The 20,298-nt window shown below is 39.3% G+C and overlaps 1 protein-coding gene across 1 annotated transcript; it reads left to right on the forward strand.

Moving 5' to 3' along the window:
• The first annotated feature begins 1 nt into the window (after nt 1).
• LOC136241915 (unconventional myosin-XVI-like) lies at nt 2-17,646 on the forward strand. The gene is made up of 33 exons (XM_066033303.1): nt 2-375; nt 422-495; nt 598-741; nt 938-1,043; nt 1,109-1,236; nt 1,942-2,067; nt 2,115-2,190; nt 2,256-2,451; nt 2,809-2,953; nt 3,007-3,117; nt 4,090-4,155; nt 4,208-4,438; nt 4,489-4,603; nt 4,658-4,805; nt 5,373-5,475; nt 5,535-5,724; nt 9,211-9,358; nt 11,448-11,673; nt 11,724-11,894; nt 11,946-12,021; nt 12,066-12,220; nt 12,275-12,358; nt 12,411-12,466; nt 12,517-12,666; nt 12,724-12,826; nt 12,886-12,982; nt 13,038-13,556; nt 13,802-13,979; nt 14,594-16,476; nt 16,539-16,661; nt 16,841-17,173; nt 17,223-17,293; nt 17,346-17,646. The coding sequence occupies exons 1-33, from the start codon at nt 141-143 to the stop codon at nt 17,565-17,567; spliced, it is 6,789 nt and encodes a 2,262-aa protein (XP_065889375.1). The 5' UTR covers nt 2-140; the 3' UTR covers nt 17,568-17,646.
• The last annotated feature ends 2,652 nt before the right edge of the window (nt 17,647-20,298 follow it).

Below are 20,298 nucleotides of genomic sequence, written 5' to 3' on the forward strand. Positions count from 1 at the left end.
TTTTAGATCAGGTGTTGATAGCTTTTGTCAGTTGCACGCAGTCTTTAGATGTTTTAGTTAGAAGTAGCGTACTATAACGCACTTAAATCAGTGTGCGAGTAGCTAGTTACTAGGCACTTAATGAGCTATCCTGTGGAAGCATGGCTGCTTTATTCGATCAGTCTGTATTGGAAAGTCTTCCCCACGAACAACGGCAGAAGCTAGTGAAGAAGGCACGACAGCATCAAATAAACTTGTACTTGGAAAGAGAGAAAGAATTAGCAAAGTCTGGAGACACTGGCTCTCGCCGCGAGAAAAGACCAAACGAGCGAGTTGTGCATTTCAACGCCCCAGATAAACTGAGAGATGCTATTAGCAACTTCGACGAGAAAGAAGGTAACTTTGAAGTAGTGGTAATTATGGCATGAGGCCACTTCCATAGTTGAACGGTTGCTGAGCACTGGGACGGACCCAAACTCGTGCAGTGAAGCAAATGGCATATCGCTCCTTCATCAGGTAACTTTATAGATATATCTTATTTGCTATAACACGAATGAGTAGCTTCTGATAGTTAATGGTATTCTATTTGTCACTTGTACACGCCTCTATTGTTTTCAGTGTGGGTTGGTGGACAACATTGTTGCTGCAAAGTTGTTGATTGCTGGTGGAGCAGATGTCAACAGCCTGGACAAAGAACTATGGACACCATTACACATTGCGTCAGCATTCTCCCGAGTGGAAATTGTCCAACTTCTACTAGAGGTATAGTCATATCATGTGTACCTCCTTTTGTCAGCTGTAAGCTGATACCACTGTGTTGTAATCAGCTTAGTGATAGTTTGTAAACTACTTGTGAGCTATTGTGCCTTAGTTGTAATCTATCGCTAGTTTGTAAATTTACTGTTTCAATGATTCCTTAATGCTGAGGTGTGTTGAGTTAATCTGATGCCATTGACAGAATGGTGCCAATAGTACTCTACTAGATGTTGATGGGAACTTTCCAGTGGATCATTCCAATAATGGGAAAATTAGCAACCTTCTGTTAGACAGTATGACTCACAATGGTAATCCTTTAAACTGTTCCTTAAAGTCGGTTGTTGTTAGATCGTTGTTGTTGTTGTTGTGTTAGGTGTGCAAGAGTCTGATATGAAGACACATCGTTCAAAGCTAGCTAAAAGTATGTTGGAAGATTTGAAGTTTTCTGGTCTGCAAGGCAAAGAATTGGATAGTCCTTTAAGCAGCAATGGAGTAACTCTGGTAAGTGGTACAATATGCAATGTGTGCATGCTTTTGTATGCATATGGGTTAGACAGCACTATTGAAAAAAAAATTGTGTTAAATGCATATTTAGAATTTTTATTATACTTTGAATTTTTGAAGAACAATTACACAAATTTAGGTTGGTTGAGTAGGAGATAATCTTTAGTAATGGCGAGTATTATCGTTGCCAATTACTTTACAATACCCCCGTTTCCTCTGTGACTTGTGTGAATGTATCATTCCTGCTGAAAATCACATGGAATTCAATTGCATATAACCATATAAATTGCAATTCAAGTACAGCTTGATGGTGTAGCTTTGCTGTGTGAGCTTATACTAAGCTCAATACAACCCTAATCGAAAGTAAAATATGTACACCTTCATTAAAAAATAGTGTAAGATATAAACAAGAGTTCATAATACTCTTAATATTATCAACTCTTGATATAAACAAGAGTCCCTCCCCATTATATACTCTTGATATAAATGAATAGGACAAAATATCTTGTATGTCTGGAATTCTTTAGCAACAAGCTAATTAGGTAACAAATACAAATGTTTTAAATTTTTATGATCTTTTGTTGCACACAACACGTGTTGCTATTTCTTAACCATGAATTTCCTGTTTTCTATTTTAATGGTATGTAATTTCTATTTGTGGTATTAAGTATGCTGATATCATAATAACAATTCTTTTTACAGCTGCATGTATCAGCAGCCAATGGTTACAGAGAGGTTACAAGGTTTCTGGTCAATGCTGGAGCAAATGTTGACAAGCAGGACGACTATGGCTATACACCGTTACATTTAGCTGTCAAGTTTAATCATGTGCGGATAAACAAACAATTTTTGTTTTTGATGGTGGTTATTTTTAGGCCAAATTGGTGCACGTACTTCTCAAGAGTGGTGCAAATCCGTTGATCAAGTCACACAATGATGAGTTGCCTACAGGTATGTGCTATGTGTGTGTGTGTGACAACTGCTTTGTGATACATTTTCCTTACCATTACTTGCAGATCTTTGTGACTCGGAACAGCTAGTAGAAACATTGCAGAGTGCAGCTAGGGAAGCTGAGCTGCATCAACAGCAGAAAGAAAAGGAACGAAAACAAGAGGCAGCAGCTAAGCCTCTACCAGACCTGTTTAGTCCTGACATTGACACCAGTTGGGAGGAATTTGACCGACCAAGATCCAACTCACGATCTCTTAGTCTGTAAGTCAACAGTGAACTATATATGAAGTTGTGGTATTGCATTGGCGTACAGGTGGTATTCATAGCAAGTATAATAGCCATCAAGTCTAATTGGGGTTAAGAATTTTATGCTATGAATTGCATATAGCACTGGTTGTTTGTGTACTGCTATTACAGTAAGTATGATACTATACATTGAAAAGGACAGCTTGAAATGTGGGCACCTTGACAATCAGGACACTTGCTCATGGTCCCGTTTGTATTAATGTACACATTTAAATCAGGGCACCTTATTAATAAGGATAGTTACTAAGGTGTACAAAGGGGTCCAAGTTACATATGAATATTATTTTATCAGTAATAATTGTTGGTTTACAGTAGCCAAGACTCTATGTCCAAATTGGAGCAGCTCTTTGAGCAGGAAACATTGAAGGAGCGAGATAATTATGATGAAGGGGCAGATGACTCAACTACAGAACTTGCTTTAGCTAGACTGAAATCTGCCAAAGAGAAACCTCCAGAAGTAAGCTAAGGGTAGTGTGTATAAGTTTTAGTGTTTGTCCACTGCTTTGGTAGGTGACATTGCCCAAAGTTCTTTCAAATGATGACTTGTCGGCACTCACTGAATTAACAGAGGCAGTAATTCTACAGGAGCTACACCAACGATATAATACTGATCAGATATATGTGAGTATATGTTATATTTATTTCTGTACGATGCATTCACACACTCCTGTTGTTACCTATACTTGATGCATGCTTCATCATGTCCACTACACACACACACACACACACACACACACACACACACACACAACACACACACACACACAACACACAACACACACAACACACACACACACACACACGTGTGCACACTAGGGTTGAGCAATATAATTTGTGAATTGCATAAGTTTATTCAATGCAGTTATTTCAATATTGCATAATTGGAACATAACCACATAGTTTGAAAAGTCTGCAATGTAAACATAAGCACTTGTTTTCACTGAGAATTAGTTTACTAAGATAAAAACATGGTTCATGATAGTACAGGTGTATATGTACAAACTATATCACATATGATGCCCAGATTATACCAAAGTAGACAATAGCTGTGATAAGTGTGAAATGTGATAAATATTGCCTATACAGGGCTCAGCACGGCTTTACTTTACTCAAAATTCTTTTGATGTGGTAAAAGAATGTATATAATTAACAAATTGACTTTTATGTTGGCAGCAAATTGACAGTTTTACTGCTCTACTTTATGTCACTGGGGAAAGGGATAATATTGCAATGGCACTTGATGTTGAAACATTGCAATCCTAGTACAACAAACAAACAAGCATGCACACAAAGCAAAGCCCTATGGCAGCCTTGTGAAACACAGCTATTGCCGCCCAGCAAACCAGCACTGGGATGCTAGTGCATCACTCAGGCGCTTGAACCTTATGCAGGCAAATCCTCCTGGGGCAGGACTAGTAGCTCGCAGGACAACTGTCCAGGTCTCATGGGAGAGGTTGCAGAACCCAAAGTTCCACAACGACCCCAACACCGCTAAGCGAGACAGGAACACACAAACACACACACACGCACACACACACTACACACACACACACAAACATACATACCAGTCACAAATACTATTTTTTATTGTAGACCTACGTTGGTGATATTCTACTGGCAGTCAATCCATTCAAACATCTCCCATACTACAACCCTGCAGTGAGTTCCTCTATAGTGTTTGTATCCCAGCATATACGTTGTGTGGTGGCAGATCTCAGGTGTATACCAGCGTCATCAGAAACAGAAGAAGAAGCTACCACCTCACATTTTTGCTGTGGCAGACGGTGTGTATCATAACATGATCGATCACAAACACCCTCAATGTTGCATCATCTCTGGTGAGTCTGGTGCCGGCAAAACTGAATCCAGCAAGTTTATCATACAACACTTGCTGACACTTACAACAAGTGTTGAGAAAGAACTGAATTTAAGAATAGAGCAGGTCTGTGTTAATGCATTATTGATCATGCAGTTTTAATTCATCTTTAACAGGTAAATCCTTTACTGGAAGCTTTTGGGAATGCTCAGACTGTCATGAACGATAATAGCTCACGGTTTGGTAAATATCTTGAGCTGGTATTCACTGAGAAAGGAGTCATGCTAGGAGGTACAGTGTGTGGAAAGTTATGGTGTTCTTATTGCTGTGTTGTAATATATGTAGCACGCTTTAAAGAGTATTTGCTGGAGAAGTCTCGGGTGGTATATCAGGGAAAAGGAGAGAGAAACTTCCACGTGTTTTATGCAATATTTTCCGGCTTGTCTCCAGATGAAAAGTCTAAATATAAACTCAAAGATTTATCAGATCATCGGTGTGTGTGTGTGTGTGTGAGTGTACGATTGTGTGTTTGCATAGCCTGGTAATCGAAGGGTTCCAGGCTTGATACTCTGTGATGCCCAGTTACTGTTGTTGTTTCCTTGAGCAAGAAGCTTTACTCACATTGCTCCAATCTACCCATATGTATAATGGGAACTGATGAAACATCCCACCCAGCTGTAACATCAATGGGTACCTGCAGCTGGTGTTCACTGGGTAAGCAAGTGCCCAACTCTCCTTGTCTTGCTTAGCAGTGTAGGAGTTATTGTGAAACTTCCAGTTCTGCGACCTATCAATGATACCCCCAGTGAGTTGCTATTCCTGCCCAGGGGGATTTGCCTGCACAAGCTTCAGTGCCTGAGTGGTGCTCAGGCAAACCAATGCTGGTTGCAATAGCTGTGTTTTGCATAGCTGCTGGAGGCTTTATTTTTTTTGGCTTTGCTCGTGCGGCCGTGCATGCGCATGTGTGGTGTACTGTGTGTCTCTGTCATATACACGTGATCGCATATATGTACATACATGTATACACAGAATCATGTAATAAAGACCTACCCTTATACAGGTGCTTGTGTACTGGTACATTATCAGAAGGGGCCAGACAGAAGTATTCTGATCAGTTTAGAGATGTTAGGGACTCATTACAAGCTGTCGGCTTCAGCAAAGATGTGAGCTTTAAACAATCCCTCAATTTGATCACTGACAATCATACTTGTTTACTGTATAGGAGGAAGATAACTTGCTGACATGTTTAGCTGCGGTTCTTCATATCACTAATGTTACGTTTCATGCGGAGGGTAACGCTGATTCTGCCGCAGTGTCAGATCTTGATCAGTTGAGTATAGTAGCTGATTTGCTACAAGTTAGCACTGATGAGCTTCGTCTGTCACTCATGCAAGAGGCAAATGTGATGAGAGGTAAATGTTATTATTACATAGGAATTCCATGTGTATATCAGATTGTTTGGGTCTTGCAACTTACGGTGAGTGTAATTAGACCTAATGCTGCAGCCTGGCACAAAACAAATGAAAACACACTTGGTTTTAAAGTCCATGCAAGACTATTCCTTTTGACTTGGAAAATCAGGACGCTATTGGCTGGTCCCAAGGTGTCCATCCCTGGAATTTGTTTTGGAAATGATCTGACAAATCCTGTCAGACAATCCGGTTGGACATACTTAGTACAAAAAAATAATATGTTCAGACATTAGCCAGAAATGGTTGGGAAATGCCAGATGTCTGACCATAATTTCAGGTTCTGCATATTACACTGGAACCTGTTAATGTGGACACTTGAGGATACCTACACACTCGGTTAAGGTCTCCCCTAAACTGACCTATAAAATCAGGACACCTTGATAATCAGGACACTACATAGTCGGTCCCAAGGTGCCCATATTACATGGGTTCCACATGTAAAGAACAATGTGAAGTTTTGTACCTAAATAAAGATGAGGGGCTACTTGCTAAGTCCTGTGTTAAAATGATTAGAAAGGATCGTAGTACAGGGGATTACACAACCTTGAAGTACACAATCTACTACAATGAGTAACAACATCTATAGTGACATATAAACACTTGTATGCATGGATCACTTGTATGCATGGTTGTTAACTTGCTGTTTGTCCAATTGTCCGTAACATTTGAGAATGCTGACAGGCTATGATGCTAATGATCCAGTCAGTGTGGATTATTGTACACTTCATATTTAGTATAGACTGACCTGGCAACACTTCCATATTAGTAGATGAGCATATTCAGTGATAATTGTTTGGTAAAGTGGAATATGGTAAAGTTTCCTTGATCACTGCCAAATATTTGTCCTATGGTTATAGGGAGCCCATAAACATCACAAGGTGCAGCACTTATGGGCTACTGTGTAGAGTATGGTGTTGTGGTTATAGCTAACATAATTCATACATGTAGCCCATAAGGTGACATCATGAACTGAAAGTAACATCAGGAGCTTAAGAGCCGCCGAAGGTGGCAAAGGAGCATGGAACTTGGTTCCATCACAATCCAAATTATGTTACATTTTATTGCTACGAGTGTCACGCACAATTAGTATACGGCGTCGACTAATGAGATTTTGCTTTCCTTATATGGAAATTAATCGCTAATAAATTTGGACCCGGCAGGCAGCACAAGTTTCATGCTCCTTCGGTGGCTCATAAGCTCCTGGTAACATGTTGAGAAGGTTGAGTATTTAAAGTGACTGTACTGCTATGGATACTTTGGGACCAAAATAATTTGGCTGGTTTTCTTTCACAGGTACATATAGATGCTGCTAGACCTTTTGGGGCCACAATCTTTGTCCCCTTAATTTTATGGAGATATACTGTCCTGAATTGGTTAATTAATATTAGAGGTGTACCGATATACCAATACATATCGTATCGGTGGCCGATATAGACATTTCTACTATATCGGTGGGAGCCGATATTGCTGCTAAAAACCGATACGATACACCGATATACAACTGAACTATCTTGAGGACACTGTCCAATGATCAAGCCATATTATAAACCCTACTATTTAGCTAACAAGGGCGGGAAACAGTAGTTATCTTCCTTGTCTAAAAGCAGTACGTTACGCGAAGCCATCTAAGTGCGTGGATAATTACTGTTTTGTTGTCACAGAGCTTACCAATCATACAACAAACACTCATAGTGGTGAGCCTGGGGAAACAGCAAAAAGATGAACCAAGAGCACAGCATGAAACAACCAGCCATCTCTACAAGCCATTAAAATGCGGAGTAATCCGGACTAATCTTGGCAGGGGCATGTATTAAAATATTTGTGGGTGCCTTATAGTCTGAACTGTCAATAGAGGCCACACCACCATGGGTAACCAAGCATAGCCAATAATCTTAAGACTAGCTGTCTTCAGTAGTTTCTACAGTAGCTAAAATAAAGTTGAACATGGCATATGTGGTTCTTCAAACATAAATAGCTACACTTAGTTATATCGGTATATCGGTATATCGTATCGGTATTGTATCGGTTTGAAAATGATTAATCCATATCGTATCGGTATCGGATCGGTTTAGTTTTCTTATATCGGTACACCTCTAATTAATATGTGGTGTGTGGGATTATTATTGGTCCTGCAAGACCTTAGACATGAGTAGGCCTGAGGTACTTTATATATATGTAACTGTTTATGAAACCATCATACTAGTTAGTTAGGAAGTTTCAACTGAAAGCAATTCTTGGTCTTTGTCCAAGAAACTTTTACAGCTGGTTTATAATTTTGCTATTTGAAAACTTTTGCATGACAGATGTTTCATGTTCCAACAAGTTGTAGCATTTATTGTGTCAAACAGTTTCAAGTTTTTGTGAAGCTTGTGAACCACCCATAGTAAAGAAATGATGTGGCTTAATTTTTTTACAAAAATCAAAAGTTGAGGACCCCAAGACAAAACCGTCAATATGTTGTGGTGGGTGGTACATACACATCTTGACTGTTGTAATTTAAATTTAATTACTCTCACAATCATACTGTAGCTACTTGGCTTCTGTTATGTACCTGAATTAGAGGGCCTCTTGGACATTGCCGGCTATGTAAGTACAAAGGACAGATCCTGGGGTTTCATTAATCTTGAAAGTATGTTAATACTCTAATAGAGCAGTCAACAATCTACTAGAACATTCAGGCATTCAGTTTTCCTAATACAATTGCCATGGAAGGCACAAGTGGTTATTTAGTGTAGCTATTCAAGTGTGCATGTGCTGAACGTTGCATCTTCTTAGTCTGGCGTAGCCAACCCGCCCACATAGCACGGGGTCTGGTGACAGCCGCATTCAGTACCTGTGCCAGCCTTACAAAAAACTGGTGCGTCCAATCAGATCGCTTAGTGACCAATTAACAACATTCCATGACATTATTCCCGATTTGCCCACTGATTATGGCAAGCTTCTTATGTCTTTTCCACAACCAGCACAGGTTTGTAGAGGAAATAGATGTCATTCAAGTGCAAGTACAGTAGCTGTCGCGCTCTGTTACCGGAAATTGTCCACGTGTTTCACATGTATTTTCAAATTTAATTGCATTCCGTCTGCACAGGTACTGAATGCGGCTGTCACCAGACTAGCATCTTCTGTAGTTAAACTAAAGAGTCAACAAGCTGACAATGCCATAGCCAGCAGCTGTCACACAACTCAATTCTGATTTTTTTTTTCTTTTGCTTTCAATGCATTCACCCTTAATCTGAGTGGATGGTGAACATTGTGTATGTATATGTGGTGTTTAATAGTAGAGCTGAAATGATCAAGAAATATTCAGGCATTCTCTATAACGACTGATGAATGCCTGACCAACATGTATTAGTACTGGGTTTACAAACCTTCTTGTACTTGTGTTTATACAGTTTATCACTATTTGATTGGTTGTTGTTTTTGTAGGAGAGCAGATTATCAAGGAACGTAATGTTGTGGAGGCTAATGATGTTAGGGATGCACTAGCTAAGGCATTGTATGGTCGTCTCTTTAGTTGGATTGTTAACGGCATTAATCACTTACTACAACCCGAGCAGGATAAGAAACCTGTTCCGTAAGTTGTCTGTATGTTTGTCTGTCCATTCATCTGTTAGTTTGTATTTACCAAATGGAACTAAATGATTGGTGTGCTTATGGGGAAAAAACAGTTTGATGGATTCCATTTCACAAGAGACAATAGTTTGAGAGTTAAGTAGGCAATTTAATTTAGTGTATCACTTGACAAACTACACATAATTATTTTGGAGATTTGCTAAACTCCTCATTTAAGTCCCAGCACTTAGCCCTTCAAATCACAACTATATTAGAGACTAATTTTGTTAACTACACTATAAGTTGCCACTTATGTAAAATACAGCTAATTTGTTGCATAAGGGCCTTGTTTATATCCTCCTTGGTGGTAGAACAAAGGTAAGGAATTTACCAGCTACATTTCCATGAATGTTCTCACAAGTGCTTCTACAGTCACTCATAGAAGAGACACTGCTATCTCTTTAACCTAATCATGAGACCCTCAATGTCATTTGATATGCTTTGTAACACAGTTATGGCCGCTTTTATATTATACTATGATTTTCTGTTTACAAGCAACTCCATTGATCTTGTTAGACACATTTCCCTTATTACACATCTGTTTACATAACCTACTAAATAGTTGTAGTTACATTCATCTAGCTTCAAAGGCCTGACTGCTACAGAAGAGGAGAAAAAGGACATATTTTTGACACTTTAGTGGCACTTGTGTTTCAAAGGGTTAAGCCACCACCTATTGGGCCTAATGTATTTCGTGGACTGGACTCACGCACTGAGATGGAAACAGCTTTTAACAATAATCCAGGCATTATCCATCTCTTGCAACACTGGAGACACCACTATCCAACTACAACTGCTGATACTGCTTTTCCTTACAAGTCAAGCGGACTAGCGCGTGCACTAATTAATTAGAATACACTTGCGATACACGAGTACTAGAAGTGATAAAGCGTGATAGAGGCTATTGTTGTAGCACAGGTGTTTTCCTTTATTGCTTTAGCACTAGTGTTAGGGCTGTAGTGATAAGCCAGTAATGATTCTTAGTAGGGTAGCTATAGGTGGCACCGCCCAGCGAGGTGATGGGGCTATGCAAATAATTAGCTCATCACTACAGGCCTAGCACTAGTGCTAAGTACTGAAGCAACAAAGGAAAACATCTACGCTACAACAATAGCCTCTATCACGATTTACCACTGCTAGTACTCATGTATCGTAAGTGTATTCTAATTAATTAGTGCACGCACTAGTTTATTGACTTGTAAGGAAGAGCAGTACCAGCAGTTGTAACTCGATAGTGGTGTCTCCAGTATTGCAAGAGATGGATAAGGCCTGGATTATTGTTTAAAAGCTGTCTCTAGCTCAGTGCGTGAGTCCAGTCCGCGAAATACATTACGCCCACCTACTGCCACAAAGCAGTTTCACTGCTTGCATTTTTAAAACTAAAATAAATGAACAACCACTTTACACAAGACATGAGTAGGATGTATCATTGTCTACAAGACTGTTATCAAGTTGCAAGTATCAATGGAGTGAACTTTTGAAGTACATACAGACATACTGTACTTGCATGGATGTTATTTTTCAGTTGATTTTGGAGTTGTTTGATGAGACCTGGCATTTACCAGACATTTGTTTTTGTAGTAATACTCTCTACCTCCAGTAGTCCTGGGCGATACTGAAATAATGCTATTCGATATATTGACAAGCTTATTCACGATATGATTAAATATTGAGTATAATTAAATTTGTCAAGCAGCGAGACTAGTAACATTACATAACACATTATTGCATCATATTATATCATAGAATGTGAAATTGTGCCTACCCATAATCGAATTGCCTTTACTTGATGTAGTGCAAGTAACACCCAGATTTAACTAGGCGATATAGGTGATATTGGCAAATATATTGTCTAGATGATATTATTGTGGTTCTATAATTTACCTCGATATGATATATTGTGTAGTTCAATATCGCGATATTGACAATGTATTGAAAAAAAGCTCTAACCTAAGGTTTTTATGGGACTAGCCATAATTCGGGCAATACGAAGACCATTCTTTTGTTTTGTATAAACTTATCTCTAGTATTGTGTATGTGATTCCTTTTAGTGAGAACTGTCCTATGACTATTGGAGTATTGGACATATTTGGATTTGAAAATTTTGAGATGAACAGTTTTGAACAGATGTGTATTAACATTGCCAATGAGCAGTTGCAACATTATTTCAATGAGCATGTGTTCCGTTGGGAATTGGACGAGTGTAAACGTGAGAACATCAACTTGGAGTCGATCACATACACAAGCAACTATCCCATTGTCCAACTATTCCTTGAAGTAAGCAACCATTGTACAACATGCTGTTCATTCTCCATTTCCTCTTGTAGAAGAACATGGGCCTGTTGGCTCTTATTGATGAGGAGAGTAAATTCTCACGAGCCACGGATCAGACGTTAGCTACCAAACTACATAACACACATGGTAAAGGACCGAGAGATATCTACATGGCACCTCGTGATTGGGGGACTTGCTTTAGTGTTGTACACTATGCTGGAAGTGTAAGCTATTCCAATTGTTTAGTGCAGCCTGTTATTGTGTTGGATGTTTAGGTACGATACGAGCTTAATGGATATTTGGATAAAAACCGTGATACTCTATCACCATCGATCTTGCAGTTGTTGAGAAGTGAGTACCTTCAAATACCCTTTAGCTTTTTAGATTTAATTTAGCCAGTGGCAGTCTCTTGGTTCGGGAGATGTTTGGTGCAAAGATGACTCGCACTGGCTCAATTGCACCCAGTGTACGACAGAGAATGTCACGCAAAGCTGAATCACCATTTGCTGCATTTGGCAAACGAATGTCAAGGAAGCTTACAGCTAAACAAGTACACAGTTCTCTTTATGAGAAAAAACTGTACTATTTTTGTGTGCATGTATAGTCTGAGCGTCGTAAGGCAATCAGGAAGTCAAGTGCTACTGGAACTGGAAAGAGACCTAACCCAACTGTGGCTAATCATTTTAGGGTATGTGTTATCTCTAAGATTAGAATTATCACAAATATTTATGCAATTACAGAATTCCCTAAATGAATTGATGGACAAAATGAATGCAGCCACTCCACATTTTGTCAGGTATAAAATACACATTAATGTTGTATCATTATACTGTGTTGTATTGGTAGATGTCTTAAGCCCAACTCTTGTAAGCTTGCTAACAGTTTCACACCGGACTATGTCATATCCCAGCTCAAATACACTGGAGTATTAGAGACCACACGTATCCGAAGACAAGGATACTCTATTCGCATGACATTTGAGGAATTTTTAGAAAGGTAGATGAAATAGAATCTACACTGTGATGTGTTTGTTTTTTGCTTTTTAATTCTCAGGTACCATTTATTATCATCTGTTTATGTGCCACCGATAGTGAAGCTACCAGCTGCACAGCAATGCTCACACATACTAGAGAAATGCCAGCTAACCAATTGGCAGGTATACACATTAGTAATATATATGGTCCCATTGTACACTTTTCTGTACCATACATTTAGCGTGGTCAAACTAAAATGTTTCTCAAGTATTATCACAACGAGGAATTGGCACAGAAAACTGAAATGACTATTCACAATGTTGTCATTGTTCAAAGTGGTAAGTGGTTATCATAATGCTTGATAAAACTAGCATGCAATTGTTTGTACTGTAGTTATTAGGAAGTGGTTGGCTATGAAAAGATACAAGGAGTTACTAGAGGACAAAGCAAGACAGACTGATATTGTAGCAGGATTGTTATCGCAATTAACTGATGCCATTGATATTTGTTATGAACAACAATCGACCCTCGACGCTGCTGATGTTGCACGATATGAACAACAAGCACAAGAAGAAGCTGAAGTTGTTGACAAACTCTTAACAACAGTTGCTAAAGAATCTGATAGCTTCTACGTGTTCATCAACACTCAGAATGATAGTGACATTGCTCGATATGAAGAACAGAAACGTCTGGAAGAAGAAAAGAAACGACAAGAAGAAGAAGAAAAGAGACGACAAGAGGAAGAAGAAAAGAGAAGGCAAGAGGAGGAAGAGCGACAAAAACAAGAAGAAGAGGAAAGGAAGAGAAAAGTAGAAGAGCTACAGAGGTTGGAAGAAGAGAAGAGAAAACTACAAGAAGAAGAAAGAAAGAAACAGGAAGAAATTAGCAAAAAACAAGCAGATGAAGAGGAAGGTAATATTGTAATATCACTGGTTTTGCGGATACAAATCATATTTATTGTGGCCATGAATATATCTACTGTTAATTATATAATTTGGTCTCTATATCTATATATGGCAATGTTGGAAGCATAGAAATGTGACTCCAATTGAGAATCCCCGTGCTTACAATGTGGTTTTAGTGTAGCCTATTAAAAAGCCCAGTTTTTTACCATGTTTGTCAGTGCTGTATAAGAGCTAGTCTGTGTTATACTGTAGCTATGCAAGCAGTCTATGAGCAACCAGTAACAGATTATGAGCAACCAGTAACAGATTATGAGCAACCAGTAACAGATTATGAGCAACCATTAACAGATTATGAGCAACCAGTAACAGATTATGAGCAACCAGTGACAGATTATGAACAACCAGAAGAGTATGCTTATGTAGTGAACAGGTGAGCTATGATGCATTTGAATAATGTGACCGTATCTGCAAGAACCCTACATGTTTTTGCATTTCATATTTCATTTTATTTCAAAGTTTTAGCAAGAGCTTTACAAGCTATATACAGTGCTAAGATCAATTTGTACAGTGATAGTATAAGACAAACTACAGGTGCTCAAATAAATGATCATAAAACTTATGAATCCAGTCTTATATGGAGACACCATTGTGTTCCCCATAAAACAGTGGATCCTTTGCTGGGTTAAGCTAACGTTGTTATGTCTTAAAGGTCCTTCCTACAACCAGTGTGAAGACAAAAACTGTGAGAAAAAGACATGTAATTCAAAGCTATCACTCATATCTTGCATCTCCTTTGAAGCACTGAATATTTTCAAACTACTCTTGCGTTGGGGAATACAATGATACCATGGTATTATCCATTAGTACCTTCCTTCATATCAAAACAGATGCTAAACATGTACAGAAATTTGTACCCATTGTGTTAATTAAATACTGTAATTAGGCTCACATTACCATGTGCAATACTCACAAATCCAGTCACAAATCTTAAGAATAGGCAACTAGTGACTGTTCTATTAGAGTGTATTACTATAATTCATTTAGTGTCTATGAGGATGTGAATGTCACAAAGACTAAAGGATGGGGTACTGAGGACTCAAATATTTATGATGAGTTTACCGATGATCAGACAGCAGCCTACACCCTACCCACATCTCCGCCCATACAACAACCAAATGGTAGGAAGGCTCCTCCACCATTGCCATCAAGGGACCCAACAACGAGATTGTCTGCTGTTTTGAACTGTGACGATGTGGCAAAGACTTCTGGGCCACCTCCTCGACCACCAAAGAATTTGCAGACATCTGTACCCCCACCACTACCCCCTAAAGATGACATGGTTGATATCTATGATGACATGATTGCGGTGCCCAAACCTCCGCCCCCTGAAGATGACGTGGTTGATATTTATGATGACATGATTGCAGTGCCAAAACCTCCCCCACCCCCACCTGTTGGGGGTACAAATGAGTCTCCTGATGAAATATATGAAGACACAGTGACTGTGTCAAAACCACCCCCACCACCACTCGTTGGGGGTTCAACAGAAACTGCTGATGAATTGTACGAAGATGTACTAGTGCCAAAACCACCCCCACCACCACCCGTTGGGGGTTCAACAGAAACTGCTGATGAATTGTACGAAGATGTACTTGTGCCAAAACCTCCCCCACCACCACCCATTGGTGGTTCAAATGAATCCACTGATGAATTGTATGAAGATATAGTAACTGTACCAAAGCCACCACAGCTGAGTAGTGCAAACTTGGCAACGTCATTCCCAAGTGTTGATGCAAAGAGTGACTCACCTGGTGAACAGAGAAAGCCCCCAGGAAAACTGAACAAGGGTCAGCTTGAAAGTATGTTTACTGTTAAAGAGAATACCTCCCCACCACTGGTAGCTAAAAAACCTGTCAAGAAAGCATCCAAGGATGTGTTGTATACTGAACCCTCTGTCACTGCCCCTCGTACTGATCCCATTCCAGTTAATGTGACTATTGGTCATCCTATCCATCAATCAGATGCTTCAGTGAAGGCTTCAGCTACTGCACAACGTTCTTGGTATGACGAACCTGAAGCTCAGAGTACTGTCGCACCTGCTACAACTGGATCACCTGCTGATAAAAGATCACAACAACTACAGCATTCAACATTAACACAGCAAAGTTCTGTGCCCACTAAGATACCTGATTTTATTCCAATGGGTCCTAACCCAAATCTAAATGTCCGTGGTGTTCCACCCATTACACCCCCACAGGCACAAAGCACCACTACTCAACAAGGGTCATTCCCGGCAGCTGCGTATGGTCAACAATCTACAGCAACTACAACTGCTGGGAAATCTTCTGAAGTCACCTACGCTAGTGTACGGAAGAAGTATTATGGTATGAAGCAATCAGAGCAGCTGAAGTATGAAGATGTACCAGATGTTTATGATACTGTTGTTAGTCCTACAAGAGTTGATCCTGTGTATGAACCATTGTCAGTTGGGCCTGGCCCACCATCTTGGGTACCAGCTCCACCCCCTCCTCCACCTTTCCCTGGAGCTCCTGCATCATCTCTCCCTCCTGGAGTACCAGCTCCACCACCTCCACCTGGATTTCCTGGAGTCCCTACATCATCCTTGCCTCCTGGAGTTCCTGCCCCACCCCCTCCACCACCTTTCCCTGGAGCTCCCATGTCATCATTGCCTCCTGGGGTACCAGCCCCACCACCACCTCCTGCATTTCCTGGAGTCCCTACATCATCCTTACCTCCTGGAGTACCAGCTCCACCCCCTCCACCTGGAATTGGAGTCCCTCCTCCTCCTCCTTTCCCAGCTGCATCATTCCCACCACCAACTGCAAGACCTTCAGCAGTGCCTGCAGGTCCTCCACAACTTGGTGGATTATTAGCTGCTCTTTCTAGTGCACAGTTGAAGCCTGTAGGTATGCTATGTGTAGTATAGTGTGTGTGGTAGTATTAATGATGAGTGATATCTGTGTGTTAGATAAATCAGCAGCTAGTCCAGACAATCAACAAGGAGGTGGGGTAGGCATCTCAATGTCAGAAATAATTAGCAAAAAACTCAAGCCAAGTAGTGGAGTCAAGCGGCCATCAATGTACAGGAAAGGTGAGGGTGTAACTATACATAAAAGTAGTGTACTGTCCATATGATCACGCTTACAGCTTTATAATGTTTGACCTGTGGGGGCTGACTTCAAATGGAGTCAGTTTAGAAATTGAATTGTACAGTATCATTCATTCAGTACAGTTCTTACTAATTATGGCATTTTCTTTAAACTCATCCAGGTGAGAAACCTCCATCAACAGATTCTACTGATGCACCAAATGGGGAGAGTACACCAGCTACTAAACCAATCCCTCCACCACCTCCCAGATCATCTTCCCTGTCGCCGGACTTGCCACAGCAAACACTACCCACTGTCCCTGAGGTAACCAAACTTCCACCTGTGGTACAGCCTAAACCAAAGAAGGCACGAAAATCTAGTTCCCCACAACTACAACCTAAAGTGGGACCCAGTACAAGTTCTCCACCAGTAAAACCTAAAATGAAATCCAATACTAGCTCTCCACAATTACAGCCAAAGATGGCTGCAAGTAATGGCACTGCTTCACTGCAAGGTATGCTGTGTCGTGTGTCACATACTCTGTACATTTTTTGGCACTGTAGCCACTACCAATGACAATGACATACCAGAATGGAAGAAAGCTATGCTTGCTAAGAAACAACAATCAGCCGTGGTTAGCTATCAGCACACAATTGCACACAATATCCTATTATCTTACTTCTTAGACTAAAGTTCAGGGTGAGGAGTCAAAGAAACAAGCTAAAGAAGTAAAATGGGAGGGAATTCCAGCATGGAAGAGAAAACTTTTAGAAGACAAGGACCAAAAGAAAGCAAAAGATATGGAGCCTGAGTTACGGAAGCAAAGAGAAGAGGCTGAAAAACAAGCCAAACTGGATGCAATGCCAGAATGGAAACGAAACTTGTTAATTAAAAAACAGCAAGAGTAGTTTTATAAATCCAGCACATTATTTTTGTATAATTTATTGTGGTTTATCACTTATTATGAAATAAAACTGAGATAACCAATGTGTGGTTACATAGGCAACGAAATAAACTGCTTGAGATAAAGTACTGGTAAGAAGATGGCCAGCTTATTATTAAGGTAAAGAAAATGTATTACATGTTAGGTCAAGGTCCTTGTTAAATGTTTAATAAATAATGTCAATATTTTTGATGGACATATCAGAATTTTTAGCTGATAAGTTGAAAAAGACGAATTTATGAAATCTACCACTGTAGGAGGCAAGACCTGTTATTTTATAATTGGAATTGTGACATAACATTGTAAACTGAGACGGGTGACCTTTTAGTAATAATAAAAGTAGCTAAATTATTTAACTATCAGGTATATACAGTAGATACATTTATTTTCAACCTGCAATATGATTATAGTTGTATATATCTAGCCATTTGCAGTGTTGATTTATTTATTTATTAAGGCTTTACAGCACAAGTGCTGAAGGTCTGTAGGACACCTGGTCCTACAGCCTGTTTAAAGTTGTTACAGAAAGTATGTTTGAAAAGGTGGAGAAAGGAGAAATTGATGTAATGATTGCATGGTTTTAGCAAGAGTTCATAATATATATATATATATAATTATGAACTCTTGGTTTTAGTGAGTAATTGCTCGGTAAAGAATTTTCTTTTTTAAAGAGATCCCCAGTGTACTATACACATAGCTATCTATATTTCAGATATTTTATAAACATGCATAGGCTTTTCTCATGTCTTGACTGCCGGTATGTAGTTAGTGCCTGTAATATGGAAAGCCTCTTTTGTAGACAAGGAATTATTGTGTTCTATATAATATACATCTAGCTCAAAGGCATGTTAGGTTTTCCATATTGTGAGTTGAATTGTATCAAGTTGCAAGTAAATTTCATTTGACATTTTCTGGGATGAGATGTCTACTGTTAACAATCTGTTGTGGCCTTAGGGTGTGTTGTGTGTAAACTTGGACCCCAGACCTACTAGGATGGAATATATTGTATGTTTCCCTCCAAATTAATATCACTTAGCTATACTAGTGTTACGTAGCTAACCACAAAAATTCCTCTGGTGCAAGTTGTGTTCCTTGGGATGGTGTGATTCATATGCACCGACTAACTTTGATGGTTGATGCTGTGTTGCTAGTTGCTTGAGACAAACTCCTAGATTCTTGTTTTACACAGTCACCTCATGTATAACAGTTGAATTTCTGGGTGAATCAATCCTTTGAGTAGAGGTAAGAATTTTGTACTACAGAAGACTGTTTCTCTGTGAGCATAGTAAAAAGAAATATTTCTGGCCGTGTGCGTGCATTACATTTCATGCCTCATATCCAGTTATTTTGCTCTGCAATAAAAGTTACTCACATTAGCAGCAAAATCAGATTGAAATTAAGCGTGCTTTAAGGTCCGAAATGGAATTTTTTTTGCTGAGTAGTTTATGGTAAACAGTGATATGTTGCTGCATGCCTACAAGATAAGCTAGTGATAGGAATTATAATTTCAGTTTGTGGAGTTATAGTGACCATAACTAGAGCCAGCGTTGAAAAACAATATTGGGGGCCAAAGAATGACTGCGAAGGTGTTAAACTGTCAACCTGCAGTGGTGTAGCCAGGAAAAAAATTTTACTGAGGCAAAATTTATACATTGACCTAATTGAGAGGTGACTCAACTGATCACAAACACTTTAATGGTACAGCATTTGCAAGTTGACTCTCTGGTTGGATGGAAGAAACTGTTTCAGAAGATTCTGACCATAAGTATTGTTCCAGCTTTGTTAATAACATGGTACAGTATGCCATGCTTCAATTATTAGACTAGTTTAATTGCACTCAACACAAAAAAAAACTGACTTACTCCGGAAGATGTTTTGAGTGGTCAGACCATCCATGGACTGCAATGGAGGTCATAGCCATGCATACTATACTTTTATTGATCTGATATGATATTTTAAGTCAGAGATAATCTCTCGTGTGATGTTGAACTGCATGTGCTAAGCATGAGTCTGTGGGCATGCTCCCTCAAGGAAATTTTTAAAAATATAATTGTGCTTTGAAGTGGCATGTGTAGGTTATTTTTTGATTGTAACTGCTAATGTGTGATATGCATGATCAATTAGCTCAATGTAATGTCATGCAGTTGACTCATTGGAACTTTTAAGACAATTAACATAAAATGTAAATGCAAGCAGTGTAATGAGAACAGGGGCGGATCCAGGGGGGGGGGGCTTTGGGGGCTGAAGCCCCCCCTTCATATTTAGGCTTTACTTGATCAATATGCTGAGTATTATAATGAAATTTTGTCTTAGCATAATTATATGATCACTAATAATACAAATACTCATAAAACCACCTTATAAACATCTTTCCAAGGTATTATCAGTGGATTTATGCTAAAGTTTATGCAACAAGGACTCGGATCAGCATTGGAGGTGTACAAGATAGAGATACTCTAATAGAGCAGTCAGCTAACTACTCTAATAGAACATTCACTGGAAACATGTACGTAGTTGGTCCTGTTATGGAATTTTTCCAAATCTGCCTGCACCTATACATACAATGAAGTACATTGGTCTGTTTAAAGGGCTTCATTTATCTACTTGTGTAGTTAATATGTATGGTAATACTTAATTCAGGTACACAATTTCCATTGAAAATGCTCTCAGATTCAAGTTCAAATTTCAAATTTTCC

The sequence above is a fragment of the Dysidea avara genome, chromosome 12 (assembly GCF_963678975.1).
Source record: "Dysidea avara chromosome 12, odDysAvar1.4, whole genome shotgun sequence".
Classification (NCBI taxonomy): Eukaryota; Metazoa; Porifera; class Demospongiae; order Dictyoceratida; family Dysideidae; genus Dysidea; species Dysidea avara.

Coding starts and splice junctions, on each gene's coding strand:
- LOC136241915 (XM_066033303.1), top strand. CDS start 141: ATGGCTGCTTTATTCGATCAGTCTGTATTGGAAAGTCTTCCCCACGAA. Junction 742..937: donor TTGTCCAACTTCTACTAGAG/GTATAGTCATAT, acceptor TGCCATTGACAG/AATGGTGCCAATAGTACTCT. Junction 17,174..17,222: donor TGGCACTGCTTCACTGCAAG/GTATGCTGTGTC, acceptor TTGGCACTGTAG/CCACTACCAATGACAATGAC.